The 17,252-nt window shown below is 38.0% G+C and overlaps 1 protein-coding gene and 1 long non-coding RNA gene across 4 annotated transcripts; one reads left to right on the top strand and one right to left on the bottom strand.

Annotated features, from left to right (window-relative positions):
* Positions 1-145: 145 nt before the first annotated feature.
* On the top strand, positions 146-1,927 carry LOC310899332. Its single transcript, XR_014584215.1, has 2 exons — positions 146-264; positions 903-1,927. It is a non-coding gene; the product is annotated as an uncharacterized lncRNA (long non-coding RNA).
* Positions 273-16,241, bottom strand: BDH2 (3-hydroxybutyrate dehydrogenase 2). Of its 3 annotated transcripts, none has more exons than XM_083835577.1 (11): positions 16,177-16,241; positions 14,145-14,225; positions 13,230-13,308; positions 10,175-10,271; positions 9,576-9,684; positions 7,815-7,875; positions 6,345-6,458; positions 5,559-5,617; positions 4,792-4,884; positions 3,448-3,546; positions 273-411 (listed from the first exon to the last, which is right to left on the bottom strand). In XM_083835577.1, the coding sequence occupies exons 2-10, from the start codon at positions 14,214-14,216 to the stop codon at positions 3,493-3,495; spliced, it is 738 nt and encodes a 245-aa protein (XP_083691703.1). In that variant the 5' UTR covers positions 14,217-14,225; positions 16,177-16,241; the 3' UTR covers positions 273-411; positions 3,448-3,492. The 3 variants fall into 3 exon arrangements, with proteins under 3 accessions (XP_083691703.1, XP_083691704.1, XP_083691702.1); XM_083835578.1 differs by having other exon boundaries at positions 274-411; positions 3,455-3,546; XM_083835576.1 differs by lacking the exon at positions 273-411 and having other exon boundaries at positions 1,476-3,546.
* Positions 16,242-17,252: the final 1,011 nt, after the last annotated feature.

The following is a 17,252-nucleotide window of genomic DNA, read 5'->3' as shown; positions in this document are numbered from 1 at the left end:
GTCTGCAGCTCGGGGGGACCCACAAAGGCTTCCCAGATGCCACCTTATCTCCCGGCGCTGTAGATAGCGGTCCCCCGGGGCAGGGGAGGGGCTGGGCTGGCAGGCAGGTGTCGGGGGTGTTTGGGCAATGGATCAGCCCCGAGCCCACAGCACCTGGGAGGAACCGCACTGGGGCAGGCAAGAAAATGAAAGCGTTTGCACATCTGTGGTGCTCCCGTGAAAATACTGCTGCTTCTCAAAGAATCGAGCGTGCCCACCTCAGCTGTAAGTACCCCGGGGGATAAGACAGACCTTCTCTCGCAATCTCATTTTGCAAGCCGCGCTGGGAGGAGCATGTGAAAGCAGATTCAAGTGCAACGTGTTGCTACTTTGCTCCTTGTAGCATTACACAGAGCAAAAGCCACTGCAAATCTGAAGGAAAAAAAAAAAAAGCTGTTTTTTGGTCAGATTAAATTTCCCAGAAACACTCAGAAGGTGGGACATCTCTTAAACCCTCCCCAAGAGAAGAGCTTGCCCTAAAATCTGAAGAGTCAAACTCCTCTTCATGTCATCACTGGGGTGACAGGAGACGAAATGAGATAACCCACTTCCATAAAAACAGACCAGGGAATTAAGAAGTCACAGGGGTATTTAAAAACATTCTCCTTTGACAATTCTGGAGAAAAAGCCTCCTAGACAATCCATGACATGGACATGCCCCCTAGACATCCACGAAAATATATGGATGTGTGAACAGCTCAAATTCTGAAATGCAACACATGCTCTGCTAACAAAGCAAGAGACAGAAATATGCTTTTTTTTTGTTATTGTGTTTGTTTTTGACAACCAGCTTCACTGAAAAATGCATCTCTCTGTGCTTTTACTGTAATATAATACGTGGATGGCTTCTCCTTTTCTTGCAGGTGTGCTTTATCAAAAAAACATTTGAGTAGCACTGGTGTATGCCAATCACCAAAGAGCTTAGAAATGATTACTAATAAAGTTCTCTATGCAATAAGTATGTTGAAGTTTCTCTCAAATTCATCATTCTGTTTTCAAAATGGACAGTGCAAGTTTCCTGACCTGCTGCAGCAGGGAGATTCTTTCCAAGGTAAGCCTTCTGTACCAACTACAGGACAACAACTTTGGCCTTCGTATTAAGCTCTGAAAACACTGAAACTGTATCCTGTTGGCCTGAACTTTCAGCATTTTAATTTACGCCAGTGAGCATCGGTGGAGCTGTTTTGGATAACTTTGGATTTTTGCCTCAACTTTATCCTGCTTGGCTGCTGGGTCACTTTATTGAAACACTAGAGAACATGCCCAAAATCCCATGAACAAACTACACAGATCAGAATGTTCCAACCATGATTAACGCTAAGAGTTAAACCCATAACAAGTCTGAGGAAGCCAGCCTCCACAATGCTTTCTCATTTTAAAATTGTAAGTAACATAGCTTTTACAAACAAGAAGCCTGATGTTAACCAGACATGTTCCACATCTTTGAAATCAATCTGTATTAATGCTTCAGCAAATATTGAAAAACTTAAGCAATCACTTAAAAACATGGCAGTCATTGTTACAGAAAAATGCATAAAATAGAATACATTTTCCCCCATGATTTCTGATTACTGACCAATCACACTCATTTATTCCCCCCATATTTATACCAATTTCATAGATATGAAAGAAATATGAAATTGCATACAGCTTCATTCACAAACTAGATTCATAGAGCTATGTTCAATTTCTTAACATAGCCATATTTATAGGAAGTCAGCCCATGTCGTTCATGTAAATTTTAATGGTATGTTAGCATACCAAAAAGCTTTGGAATTCCAATCCGTTGCCTTAAATCTTTGGGTTGTGATTTTTCCCCCCTCTCCAGAGTATGAGCCTTTACCACAATAGATTTCTGATTTATAATCAAAGCTTCAGTGTGCTACCACAATAAAAATATCAACACAGACTCTTGTAGAAACTTAGTCTGTGTTTTAGCAAGACCGATATTGGTATTTGAGAATTCACCAATAGATTATCTAAGCCTAGCACCTAGTCTACAGAGCCGTCAATATTTGTCCAGTATTGGTACATTCATTAGTGTATCCTTTTGGAAGGGGAATATATTGGCTGTGGACAGAGTGGTAAAATCCACTCCTTTTGCTTGCCAGAAGTCAAACGTATTCATAAAGATCCATCTGTCTTTTTCAGAATACTTCTCTATGTATACACTCCTACCAGAGTGACATCATTGCACAGTACTTTCTGTACAATGCAGACAGAAAAGACGCAGTGAAGAATTCCAAGACAATTTTAGGATTAATCGATACTATTAATGACATTAATGGTCATGTCATTCTCCTAGTACAACCTCTTTGGTACTAGCAAATACACTAATTTTCATACTGATTGCAAAACTACCTATGATTTTCTACGCTCTTTACGTGCCATAAGCCTTAGCCTTTTAACAGCTATTACAGCGGGTTCATCTGCATCATTTCTACTTCATGAAGACAGTGTCTATAATCTTTGTATGCTTGAACAAAAAACCCCAAACCTCTGAAACTATACAAGGCTGCTAGTTATACTGCTTCTAATTGCAATCTGTTGTTCTGTATTTTGGGCTATGATTTACTATTTTTCCAGATTCCAACAGCCTAACTTCCCCAGTATGTGGAAAATAGATATTGCAGTTGCACAAATCAGCTGTGCATGTACACCGACTTTACTGTATGCGCAGGAATTTCTTGTGCCCATATACTATGTATCTACATTGTCCCTGACCATCTTGCACCTTCCACTTTGAATTTCTAAGTGCTGTCAGACTTGGGACAGATTCTTTTCAACAATTCAACACAGATCACACAGATCACAGTCATTACAGAGAACAGAAAAATACACAATCTGCAAAGCAGGATGGACTTTAACATATAGTTTGCAAGAACTAGTATGCTCTCTAATATAGACGCATCTATCAACAGTTACAGAATGATTCAAACATGCTATTATTTCTGCCTTCTTCTGTTGTTTGAACCATACTTAGTTCAATAATTGTACAGCTGGTTTAAAAGTAGTCTGTTTTCTCTGGATAGCCTGCTAATGCTGGTAGGAAGTCTAATCGTGAATGTTTAACCTCCAAATATTTTGCAGACTGAGAATAAGGGTAGTATTTAATTTCTTTAATTTAAATTTGCTTAAAATAAGACTTATATTTTGTATCTTAAATAATATTCTTTGCACTTTGATATCTGAAAGGCTAAAATCCTGCTCATGCTCCAGGAGTTACCATAAAAAGAAGCAACATGAAGTATGTTTTACTCCAATGTTTCACCATTTAGAGAAAAGTGAATCTGTAAGATCAATCTAGAAAGAGATCACAACCATAAAAATGCACCAAATTTGTATGGATGACATCATGTGAGTGATTTAAATCTTTGCAAACTCTTAACTGAGAAACATGATCCTCACTTCTTGCCTTTAATAGCATAAGTCTCCATCTGCAGGTAGAGTTGATCACAAGCTCCATCCTCCATCAATGATGAGTTCGTTGCCAGTCATGTAGGCAGACTGAAATTACATAAAAGGTAACAAATTTTCATTATATATATATATATTTTTTACAGCTGTTAAGTATAAGGAAACACTTTTTTTAAAACTCAAAATACTTTCTTCTCATACAAAGACTTTTCTGTTGCCTGTATTACAAAGAGGTCTGGATAAATACAATATAAACAAACTTAGAAATGGAATCCTTCTGATTAACTCAGAGGAGTGTAGCAAAAATAGTATTAGAGGCATTAAGATGAAAATACATCCTGGATGTGCAAAATCACATAAGCTAGACTTCACAGATTTTACCTGCAGGAATAATATCTTACACTATGATATTGTTAGTTCCATTCAGCTGAGCAGAATGTGACTAGGTCAGCCAATAATTACAAGGGGAGCTAGATGAAAATTGAGATGGTGCAGAAAAATGAGGTAAAGAACTGAGTTGGTACTTTATTCTCTATATCAGTACAGAAATATAATGGAATATATTACAAAACTGGAATTAATTACACATGGTTGAAAACCCATGATCAGACTGGAAAAGGTTGGTAGCTTTACAGAAACAGATTACTGATAGATAGAAATATTAAGTCTGAATTAATTACATTAAAGCATTCTGTTATGCTCAGTAAGACTGCTGGACAAGTCCAGTGGAATCCAGTCCAGTTTTAGATCCATAATAAATTTATAGCACCTGAAATAAGCTTGATGTGAAATAAGTGCTTTAAAATTAATGCTATTTGCAGTGATCATTAAAAGCGTGGTCTAAAACTTCAGTGACTCTGTTGTTTTCCTTATGCCAAAGTGGCAGTCTGAGCATTAGACCATTTAGCTAAAATCACTGGTGGGTCTACACAAATATTTTCTCTTGCATAATACAAGCAGACGATGAGTGTATTAATTTTACCTCCTTAAAACATCATCTAGCTGCCACGCAAACAAAGCAACTTGCAAGAGCAGACAAGCCCATTTTTCCTATCACTCACTATGATATTGCTCAGATGGCATGAAAACAACCTCGTTATCGTACCAAGTACATAATGCCTTAACAATCCCTGTCAAAATTCAGGGTACTTTTTGTATCAATAAAAGATGGACAAGGGTTTTTTCGTTTGTTTATACACACACACACACACACACACGTATATTGGAACAATTTAGCTTGAAGACAATATAAATCCTCTTAAAACATGTTCTCTCTATTGTGAGGTAGCACAGAAGCACAGGATTGTGAAGGAAATTGTGTCATCCCATACTTACTTCATCAGAGGCCAAGTACACAAAGAGATGAGCCACTTCTTCAGCGGTAGCCATCCTACCAGTCTTCTGTCTGGCTAGAAAATCTTTCAATGCCTAGACATACAAGACCATTTCATATACCACAAATATAAAAATTATTTTAACCCAATTAGTGTGTGACATGTACAAAGCAATATTGGAAACAGGCCATACATTTTAACTTTTAGTATACTGGGTAGGGGGGTTATGCTAGAAAAAAGAAGGCTCACAGTGGTACGAATTTTATGTTGAAAAACATTCAACTGGACCTAAACCTCTAGTTCCAGAATAAAGCCACTGAAGCCATTCTTCTTTTGGTGGTAGATATTCCCGGGCCCTTCAAAAGAAGGCTCACAATTATCTAGTTAGTATGATCAAGGAACCCGATTCATTTTTAAACACACTGGCCAGAATGCCCTTTCTGTTGTTGTTTTGCACTGGTTCATGGCTGCCATATAGCAAAGAAGTAAACATCATCTACTTTTGCAGTAGATATTGTAACCAGTGACAGACCCTCTGCACTCACTTGAAATGTCCTTCCAATGCTTTTTAATACTCCCATCCTCAGAACAAACTGACCAGATTATTAAAGACAATGCTAGTGTTATGTTACCATTGGTGTTCTGAAATACAAAGTATTTTTGAATTTGGGCAGAAGTGCTGCCTTCTTAAAAAAAAAAAAGAAAAAAAGAAAAAAAGAAGAGAAACATATGTATGTACATGATCAAAATAATAAATTGCTTTCTCACCTGTTCCGGGTTAGGCTGGGCTTGGATTCTTTCCTGTAAAGATGGTGTGTCAACAGTTCCTATGCAAAAAAATTAAATTCAATATTAAAGCTCAACTTCATCAGCAGTCATAATAAAAAATGCAGTTCATGAGTTCCATTTATATGTCATAACACTGATGTATAACTTAGTAATAACGTGATTCAGGAGAAAGACTACAAAATCATCAACATAGCCTAGAAGCCTATATCTCAATAAAATACAAGACTTGAAAATTAGATTCAGCTCTTTCCAGATGGTTGAACGATGGCTAGCCTGATGGCTAGGCCTCGCCCGCTTCTAACTTTAGGACAATAGCTTTAACAATAAACACCCAAATACTGTGTAACACATGCATAATGTGCATGTGCTGGGCTAACAGACTTAAGTTAAACATGCTGTTTATATTAAGTAATAGCTATTCTATTTTTAAATCTCAGAAATGTTTCAAGTATGGCATCTCTGCCTTGGCATCCCTGCCTATGGCAGGGGGTTGGAGTTAGATGATCTTTAAGATCCCTTCCAACCCAAACCATTCTACGACTCTGATATGATTCTATGTTCTGGTGTTTTTTTTTTTTAATTATTATTTTTTTATTTTTTTTTTGGGGGGTGGGGTGGGGAGAAAGTTGCCTTTTTGTTGTTTTTGATTCCTTGTAACTTTAGTTGTCACTTGCAAGTCATTTCTTGTTAATGATGTCAAACTAAATCAGGCCACGTGTCTTTTAGCATCTGCTCATGTTTACAAAATACTGCAAGAATACTTACCAGGACATACGCAGTTGCATCTGATGCCTTGTTCAATGAAATCAGCAGCCACAGACTTTGTTAGACCAATAACTGCTGCCTTTGAAGTACTATATACAAATCTGTTCACAACTCCTAACAGAAGGTCAGTGTGAAGGCAGCACAAAAAAAGAAAAAAAAAAGAAAAAAAGAAAAAAAAGAGAAGTTTATTCAATATGCATCTGCTTCTGGACTCCAGCATTTCCTGTAGCCCACTCTCTCCATGAGGACAGGCTAAGTAGAATGCTGGCTGCCAGAATTCTGCTCAGGTATACACCAGAATAAAGCACAGTATTCTTCAATAGTACGAATCTGGGGAGTAGTATAGAAAAAGTAACAAAGAAAGCAAGCAAACAAATGTTTATGAAGAGTAGAGACCCATCACTGTTAATCACTGACAGTTTTTCTTTGGAAGCATGGCTATAGTGCTTATGTAATTGCCACATCATTGTTTCTCTTAAGAACATATGTAGCAAGGTATCACTGAAAGTAATTACTTTTTACTTATTCCTTACAGGTAGAAAGAATTCTACAACACTTTCATAACAGGTTCAAAAGCTCAAAGGCCAGGACTTTGGTGTTTCTGGAGCTTTATGTCTATGTTTTTGTGTATGTTTAAGAGTCAACATATTCACTTTTTATTTTTACTGCATTCCTACCACAGGATTGGTAAAGTCCTTTAAACGCTGACCAGCACAATATTTATTTTTCATTCCCATCGTTTTTTTTACCCTCCACAGGTTAATTGGTAGCTTTTTAGCTTTTTTGTTTAGTTGTTATACTTGTCATCTCAAATTATTATTCCTGTTCTTAGGAAGACTGAAGTCTTTCTTTTCATAATACTGCTGTGCAGTTGCAACATCACTTCTCTCCCCCTCATATGTGATTAGTGAGTCAGATTTGCCCATTTCAACTGCCCTGAGGAATACTACATACCAGAAAAACACACACACACACACACAAAAAAAACCAAAACCACCAAGCATTAGGGTCTTTACATTGGGTCATTTGAAAGCAAGAATCAAACACCTAGGCAACCAGAATAGAAGCAACTTGCCCTTAATAGAAGTAACTCGAGCATCAGGTCCAATCCCATAGTAAATGTTTAGGAGGCCCTCTGTTCCTGTAATCCTCTGTTTTGATCACAAAAACTTATCTACAACAAAGTATCTATAGATCATTCACCTCCTTTTACAGCAAAGCTTTGATTTGTTCACCAAGAATGTCCCATTCCGCATGTTGAATGAGGAGTTACTATTGTACACAATTTAACTACAGCATGCTTCATCAGGCATACGCACAAAGGATCGATATCAAGGGCACTCACTACATACAGCCTTATCAAACCTTTCTCAAAAATGGATATGCAAATTCTTACAGGACGGGATTGTCAACAGGACACTTTAAGACTGTGAAAGATTTATACATGAATTTCTCTAGAAAGCTACTGACCTTTAATGCTGGATGCCACAGAAGACATGTTTATAATATTTCCAGATTTCTGTTTAATCATCTGCAAAAAGAATACTTATGTCATTCAAACACAAACAAGTTTACATCTGCAGGCCCAGCAGAACAGCCCATAGCAACCAGCAGAACTATCAGCCCTACTGATATGCAACTGATACGCCAGATAACAGAGCGTCAGTGGCATGAACATGCACTCATCTTTTTGATCTGTTGACTGAAGTAGTAAAGCAAATTCTGAAATTCACACTAAGTTCTCCTAAACCATTTCAGGAATGAAGATGACAATGACAACAGAGGAGGATTTTGTTCTTTCTCAATATACCTACAAAGCTCCTAAAACGTGAAAGGACTAGCATCACCTCTGTTGTGGAGCACCAAGGAATTTGTGCACCTAAAATAAAATCAAGAGAAACCAGCCTGAGGACAAGGTGTAACATTCCTGCTGCTTGCCTGCCCCTAGGATTTACCTCCTACCTAGTTGATAGAATTATTAAAATGACATTACTGTTATTTATCTTGTTCCAACTTGCATGGTACGAGAGAGTGACAAAGACTTTAAAAAACAAAATAAACCAACAGCACAACCCTGACTATAGGTTGTTCTGTATAATCCCAGCATAGCTATTCAGTCAGTTAAGGTGAAGCCACCTTTCCAAGTGAATCCAAAATGATTGCTTACCTTTGTAAAATGCTCCTGATCAATACTCTGTGACGTGAATCCCCACATGCAACATGATGTGCTCTTCATATGAAACATCCCCCTCGATAACTTTTACAGTGAGGGATCACTGATCTGAAGTTGAATGCTTTGTGACAAATACTCATTGCTATGAGCTGGTATGTTGGTGGTAGTTCTTAAGGTACGTACTATCCACCTTGCCATCTTTGTCACCACAGTAAGTCACCCTACACGGGCATCTGTCTCATCCCATCTGCCAACGTAGCAATTCACTGATCCCCTCCAAACTCTTCTTGCTTTGGAGAAGAGTAAGGCACAGCTCTCTAGCATCTTTGAATTGTAGCTAAGTTATAAACTTTTTAGGCATCACAGAACCTCAGATGCCTAAAGTTGTTGCAAGGAACCTTTGAAAATGAAGATTGGCTATGAAAAACAAGGACTGGAATAACACTGAAAAAAGTAGTAGTCATCCAGTCATGGTCACAGCTACCACTTCTAGCCTTTGTTTTTACAGGAGGAATACAAACCACCTTATTCAGCCCAGAAGTTTCTGTAGTCTAGAACAGAGCTATTACTTCACAAACAGTCCTTGTCCTCAAGCTGCTCAATTGTCTAATTGAACTGTTGTTGCCATATAATGAACATGTATTCATCAGTGGCACGTAATTGCTCCATGAGATTTCTGTGGTTGCAGAAAGTCTATGTTAATGTATGTTATTTATAGATATTTTTAGCTGTGGTATTATTATACAACGTGCAGCTGTGTGTTGTAGTACAACACAGTAGGATAGTATTATGCTCTGTATTTGAAGGATTTTAGTTGTAAATTACATAGGAAAAGTCCTGAATTAACCTTCTCTATAATATTTTTAGATGGGTTTTGTACATTACAGACAATGCTTTAGAGTACAGGAATACAATAATTTAAGGGCCTTCCCTATCTAAAGCTGCATACTTGCATTTTCTGTCTCAAATCCCAAGCTGTTACAGTGGCAACAACTTAGACCTATCACACTTAAATGCAATGCAGCAGAGACTAAGCATCACAAGCGATGAAGGCTTACCATTGGAAGGAATGTCTTGATCATTAGATACATGCTGCGAACATTGAGGTTCATAGTGAAGTTCCAGTCTTGCTCCTCACACTCCAGAATGGTTCCATGATGAACAAACCTGGAATAAGTGGATGAAGCAGATTGCTATCTGGGATTTACATTTCTGTGGCTTTTTAATCCACATTTTTCCATTGTTATTTTGTTATACCCTTGCAATCTTGAAAAGCAGGAACAAGAGCTCTTCTGAAAAAAGACAGCAACAGTGTTTTTCCCTCAATATGCAAAGAAATATTTGCCAGTAGGGAAATTAAAAACCAAATACATTAAAAAAGCATTGGTGCAATTGGTGGTTTACCAGGAAAGTGAAAGCCAGTAGTATAGGGCATCCACAGAGCAGGGAAAACTCTAACAAGTTCCACAGCCATTCTACTTTGGCCTGGGTAACATTGCTGCACACAAAAAGCTGAGTTTAATGAAAACACATGTACATTTATGTTAAAGATACTAAACACATTACAACAACAACAACAAGCATTAGGTAAAAGAAAGTAGTTCAGGAGGACAGGAAAAACTGGAAAAAGAAGTAGGATCAAATAGAAGTTGGTTACCCTGCAATATTACAGAGGACATCTATCCTTCCAATCTCCTTGGCCAGATTTTCTATCTGCTCCCTTTGGGTGACATCCAGAACCCGTATTTGAATGCCTGGAAAAACATGGTTTTAGTTTCATGGTATTTGGCTAAGGATCAGCAGTTTGTTTTTCTGAAGTGCCGAGGACACTGCACCTCCCACTCAAGTCAATGGCTTGCCAGGAACAGTCCCCTGTCAATGCTGAGCCAAAACACGGAGACTCACTGAGCGAGAGTTGCACTTAATGATTAATTAGTGTAATGCTTAAATCAGGACAGCAATGGACAGCACGGCTTGCTTCTTAACATTTCAGAAAGGAATTAAAAATAGATCAACTGATTCAATTACAATACAGCATCACACAAGCAGATGAATTAATGCAATTTACCATAAAAATCATTTCCAATAAATTTGAATTCCACTGTGCCATTCCACTTGAATTACAGAGCCTGTATAATCATAACAAGCTCTCATGCCCCCTACTAAAGAATAGTTACTTAGAATTAGTTACATGTCTCACAATCACATTACATACCATCTATCCATATGTAGTTGAGGATACTATGAATCAACTTATTATTTAATTAATGAGGAAAAATGGTTTCACATAAGCCATAGACAACCTGAGATGATATAACTATGACAATAGAAATTAAGAGAAAGTGTAGCAAGTGGATGGCTTCTATCGTGAAGACTAGTTCAAATTTATGATGCTTATACTTTTGTAATTATTTATCATCAAAAAATGCTTAGAAACTTGCTGCTTTTCACTATAATCTCCTGCTTATTACAGCCTCTGACAGCTGTCACCATCAGTGCTCGTAGCACTGGCTGTGCCTATGCCGTACCTTCAAGATAGCCACTGATAATAGCAAAAAAGTAAACTTCTCTAAACAAAACAAAAGTATATATTTGAAAGACTGAGAAATCTAATTACTACAAAACAGGGACAGGTGCTACTCCTGCCAACAGTTTTCAATAGAATCAGCCCCTTTAACAGAACTGCTTCAGGGCCTACCACAGCAGTGCCACCCCCTGGACAGAAGTGAAAAGAGCACAGTAAATGAACTCCACATCCAGATGAGCTGTAACATGACGTGATACAATGTCTACGTGTCTACATTTCACCTCATTTTATGTTAAATAGTTTCCAGTAATCTAGTACAACTAGCTTCTCTAACCCAACGTCAAGGCTGAATCATTTCTACAGAATTCAGCATGCTTTTTGATACAGCCTGGCTGCAACCTCGCTCCCTGCTGTGTACCTTCCTCTAATAAAGCTTCCCACCCACAGGAAACCCAAATGAGTGTAAAAAGAGGAGCACTGGAGTGTACTCCAACAGTGGCTAAAATTAGGCTCCAGGGCACTAAGACTTGCTGTAGATCATACTTGCCACAGCCTTGCCATGGCTCATCCTGCATCTAGGACTAAGGGGTGTCTAACACAGGACACCTGTGCCCCAAAACATTTTCTTTTTATACACAGTTCAGTCACAAGCAGCTAAGTAAGGCGTTGTCAAATAGAAGCCTAAAACTACCTACTATGAGGCTGTAGAGAAGATGGAGCCGGAGTTCTCAGAGGCCCGCAGTAGAAGGATTAAAGGCAACAGAAAAATTGGAAAGTCTGACCAAATGCGAAGAGCGGTGTGGGATTTTTGTTATTCTTAAAGATTATTACTTTAAAACCATCAGTGTAGTCACACGGGAAACAGCAGCCTACAGAGGTCATGGAATTTCCATCTCTGGAGATATTCCTAACTTGGCTCCGGGCAAACTGCTTTAATTAGACCTGCTTTGTGCAAAAAGTAGGACTTAATAGCCTCTGGATCTCTCATCCAACCTTACACTTGGGTCTTTTGAAGCAAACTGACAAGTCCATGAACATGCTTAATTAAATGATACAGACACTTTTGAAAATATTTGTGTATGATGTAATTAGTAACACTACAGGCTGGTGATGAACAGTGGAATTACATCTTCTGGAAAAAATTCAAAGAGCACAATGTGCCAAGCCTCAGTGAATGAGAGTTTAATTAATATATCAAAAAGATAGAAATGGCCAAAAGTATATGAAAAAATTATCTTTTTCCTTCTGAACACACTAGCAGATGGAAAACAAAGCACAGTTCAAACTGTAACACTTCCCTAAACAGAATAAACCTGGAAAGTCCCAAAGTTCTTAAAGAACTGCAACGGAACTGCTTGCAGTGAACTCTTGTCAAAGGAGAGCGATGTTCACTTAACGCTGTGTGAAAGAGAAGTAGTTTCATGGATTTTACTGTCACACTCTAATAGGAATTGGTAAAGCTTAACGATCATTTCCTTTCATCGAATTAAGCTGGAAGCATTTTCAGTCGTGAGATATACCTACGCCTTATTTTTTCTTTCAAGACTGATTTTTCTTTTTAAATAGTATCCCACACTCATGTGTCTCTAATAATAGAGAAATACAGGTGTTGAAACCATTCTCCCTGAAATACGTTCCTGTGCAACCTTCAGGCCTGAGCATTTGTACAAATAAAATAAGCTCATCTTGTATTGGTGGGATTTGTTTCTGAAGACGTACCAATTCCTGCTAGAAAGCTATTCTTTTGATGTGTTCCTTGCTAAGTATGGACCATGGACATGCAAAACACTAAATCTGCTTGTATAGCTGTGTATTAGTTCTTGTGATCAGAGTAAAACATTCCAAGCTTTTTCAGCCTGACAGTCAGCCTGGCAACTCAAAAAAGGTAATACACCATTCTGGGAAGAGGTAATCTACTGCTTCTGTGACAGAAGAAACACACAAAGTTACTCCACACTCCTAGAATATTCTGTCTAAAATCAATCCTGATATTGCGGCATTTTACACGTCACCTCTGCCATTCCACACCACAGAATAAAGTAATGATAGTAACTAGAGAATTAGTCTCCATGTTTTCCATTTTCTTCCTGGCCTTTTGAAGTTTGCCCTACCCCTAAGTTATATTTTGGCCAACCTACAACAAAACTTGCAAGGTTTGAACTAATGCCTACAGTAGATCGTTTACCTGGGTATTTCTCCAGCTCTTGCAGCTTAGACTTATTGATGTCTGTAGCAATGACTTTGGCTCCTTCTTTAGCAAAAGCCTGAAGAATACAGTAAGAAATGTAGTTCATATTTAAATATGCTAGATTTTAGCAAAAAGTCTGCTTTCTTTGCATTTCCCTTTTGGCTTAATATAAAAGTTGACTGAAGGCAGCTAATCTCCCCCTTCTCTTCTCATTCTGGGCATGTGAGGAAGTAACAGACATCAATTACCAAACACCCTGGGGACAACTATTACGATGGTACTGAAATAACTCTATAGTTTCTGTCTCCTATGGAAAAAGGAAGCAACAGGAGCAGAACTAGTCAAAAGAAATTAGGTGTTAACCAAAACTAAAAAACAAAACAAAAAAAACCACATTTTAATCCTGTTTTAAGAGTAATTAAATATTTTTGAAAGGTTTTTCTCACAGTTGCCTTGTAGCTGTGCTCTTCATCGTGTGGAATTAGTTACATCAACTACCAGCAGAGCTGAAACATCTTGGCTTTACTACGGGGGATCTTTGCAGTGTCCAGCCTTATCAACAGGAAACCTTCGCTATATCCTTATCTTCTCCCAGAAAAAAGCAGCAGAGACATTGGATTAAAAGGCACAGACAGCACTACCATGTATTGTTAAAAGTAGTTGCAACTGCTCTTAAATCCTGCCCACATTGTTTATCACCACTCTGTGCTTAAGACTTTCAGAAGTTAAAACTGCAAACAGCTTCCCTAACGCACTGCAGTAACTACATCGTTCCCTGATTTTTCCCAATAAGTAGGTCTGGCTTAATCTGTAGTTTACTAATTCAAAAACTTGTTTGGTGCAGATGATGTTGGGCACTTTAGCATTAGAGACCTAGCTTAGGTACAGAGGAAAAATATTTTTCCAACTTACGATAGCAGTGGCTCGCCCAATCCCTTGTGCTGCTGCAGAGAGCAGTATTACCTTCCCATCGAGCCGACCCATACTGCTGACCTGTGCAGACAGAAAGTGTCACAATCTAACAAAGTGAGCTAACATCACTTCCAGGGAATCAGATACAAGCGTATTCCAAAAACCAAACATAATTCAGAGCACCTCTGCTATCAAGTCAAAGCATTCTGATTAGGTGCTGAGTCAGAAGAGAAGTAAAATGGGTTGTAATCTCCACTGCCCATTGTCTTCTTAGAAAGCAGGTCTCTTTTTCTATTCCTCTCAAACTGCAGACTTAGCTTCCCAAATGGCAATAAAATCTGCACATTACCCTGTAGGGCACTGCAAAATGTCTTTTCCTTCCATCATGTCCAAGACCTGGCCTTTGTGTGCTCTGAATCGTTTTAGCAATCTTCCAGCACAGCAGATTCCCAGCTGCACAAGGTGAGGGGGTAAAGGGAAATGAAGCTGTCCTCTCATCTTTATCACAGTTCGACCTCTGAGAACTACCGAGCATACTCAGGGCAAGGTGTAGGGGAATAACAGGATTTATTTTTCTAGTGTTTGACAATGCAAATAATATTCTTCTCCTAGGAGGTTCCACGTTGCTTATGGTGTATCAGCCAAAAGGCAAAGTGAGGTCCTCTTTTTTGCCTAGACATATGCTTTCAAATGCAGTATTATGTTTTAAAAAAACCAACATAGCACATAAAGTTGCAAACAAGCAAAAGCAAATGCCATCCTTTGCGCTCCTATGGGTTCAAAAAGTCCCTAGTAGGCTTTTTGTTTATTCAAGGCCTAAATTACTGAATAGAACGTTTCAAAAAACTACCTAAGGTCACCGTATCCCAGTGCGATCTGGTTTTGTTAACTGAGTTCCCAACAAGCAAACATTTCTACACTTTTAAAAATCACAGAACAAAGTTTCTCTGTTTAGCTATGAATGTAGAAAGGTTTCCCAAGAACCTTAAGTTTTTAAAATACGTGCATAAACCCAACATGCTGAGTACTTCATTCAGAAGTTAGATGCAGACCCACAATTTCCCCTAGGTTAGCAGCCAATGCTAGCACCTGGAGATGCTCAAATCTATCCTGTGCTTTGTTAGTTGAGTTTAGTGTCCTACATCTCAAACCAGACTATTAATTTCTGATTTTTCTGAGAAAGCAGATAGGATTTCTGGTCAGTTTTTCCCAACAAAATCTGGGGCAAAAGTAGCATGTTTCTCTAAAAGTTACAGATTCAACAAACTTATTTTTAAACTGTTAGACTAAAAAATTATTTCCACCCTAATATAAAAACATCATCTCATTTGAATTAAGATTGGACTGACTTCCAGATTGTGTTTTGAGACACTGAAATGCCTGCCTGTTTCAATGCACTGAAGTTGTAAGTTTTTCCCCCTATAACCAGAGGGAAGAATGTACAAAAACCAACCTCAAAATGAAACTAACTAAGAAAGACAAACCACCAAAACAGTCCACTACCCAAGCTATAACTAAAATGCACCTTTCTAGCAAGGAGAAAGAACAATACCTTAAAATCGTTTTACAGGCTGGCTAGTAAAGCAGTGTCTCTTAGGATGCCTCTGATGGAGGCTATTTCACATTACATGAGCCTGGGCCTGTGTTAGCAGGTGAAAATTACCAAGCTAAACCGAGGGAAAGGACACTGTGCACGTGACTAGGTGGCACTGTCTCTCTAACGCACCAAGCTTTGCAAAACACACCTCCTGAAATATAAAATTCTGGGAAAAAAAATATTCATTTTGGCAAAAGTCCCCAGTATCCCAAAAGTCTGGTGTTGTGTGCCCACTCGAGGCAGAAATTCATGTTCTTTGCTGTTACATACATATTTTCCAGTAGAAAAAAAATGGATCGAAGTACCTCCTTGAATCACCATATAATTTTGGAAGCAAAAATGCACTATACTTTTTTTAATCTAACAATCATTTTTAATATTTGACACACTAAGTCTATGAAACTTTTAAGAATAAAGATTAGTATAGTCACTCACCAAAAGATCTCAACCAGCTTGTTAGGTTTACTGACCTTTGTAAAAAGGAAGTTTTACGCTTATCTGTTTTGCTGTGCTTGTTGGGAGTTGTAGTCTAACTGATAAGTTTCCATATACGAACGGAGTTTCATTTTGAAACACCAAGATGCTGCCATCTAGTGAAACTCAAGATTTTAAGTGTGATTTTCTCCTGCACAGGTTAGGAATAAAAAAGGATCATAAACATTAGCTGTCCATTCCCCCTAAAGAATGCAAGAAATCAACAGGATTCCCACCAAAAAAGGCCACAAGAATGTTCTTCCCCAAGCAATTCCTCTTTATCCATCATCAAATTTTAAGCTAGGACAATACTTGCAAAATAATTTTTTAATTGTTGATTTACCAAGGTATCTGTTAAATTTGTATCTAGTGTTTTAACTTATATCTGTTAAGACAGTTAACATCATGAGACTGGAAAATTCTAGGACAAAATTTAATTATAAGCTCACACCAGATCCAATGCTACCCTAATAGCTTTCTTAATGAATTTGGAATGCTGCCTGAATTTCAGCTGGGCACATTTCTGTGGGTAAACTTGGACACGCACACAGGCACATTCAGTAATATTATGCCACTCTTGAACTGGAACAGCTTTCTAAGGCTTTGAAAATCAGCTCTCCAGTTAACAAAGTATTTAATGACTAGGTTTTCTAGAATCATTTATTCTCCTGTCCCTAGCCTTACAACTACTAAATTCAGGCACAAACAGGAATACACTGCAACAGCTCTATCAGCTCAAGCACCAGAAAAATCTCTAAATCTAGAAATGTTCTAGCAAGCAATTAATAAATATCCTGAAACTGTGTAAAAAAACCCACAAGGCAGACACCTTGCTTTTCTCTTCTGGAAGGAAAAAGCTTAAAATTTATTCTTTCAATAAAATACCAGAATGAAAGAAATGAAAAAAGTATGGTAGCCAAAGGAAATATTGTTCAACAATAATGGGAAATTGCAAAGAAAAAATGGAACAACTTGCATTTATCACTGCCAGGAAAATGAATTATTCCTACCTATCTATGGCTGTAACAGGAAAGGAA

This window comes from Anser anser (genome assembly GCF_964211835.1).
Source record: "Anser anser genome assembly, chromosome: 4".
NCBI classification, from domain to species: Eukaryota; Metazoa; Chordata; class Aves; order Anseriformes; family Anatidae; genus Anser; species Anser anser.
This window is presented reverse-complemented; position numbering and strand designations above follow the sequence as displayed.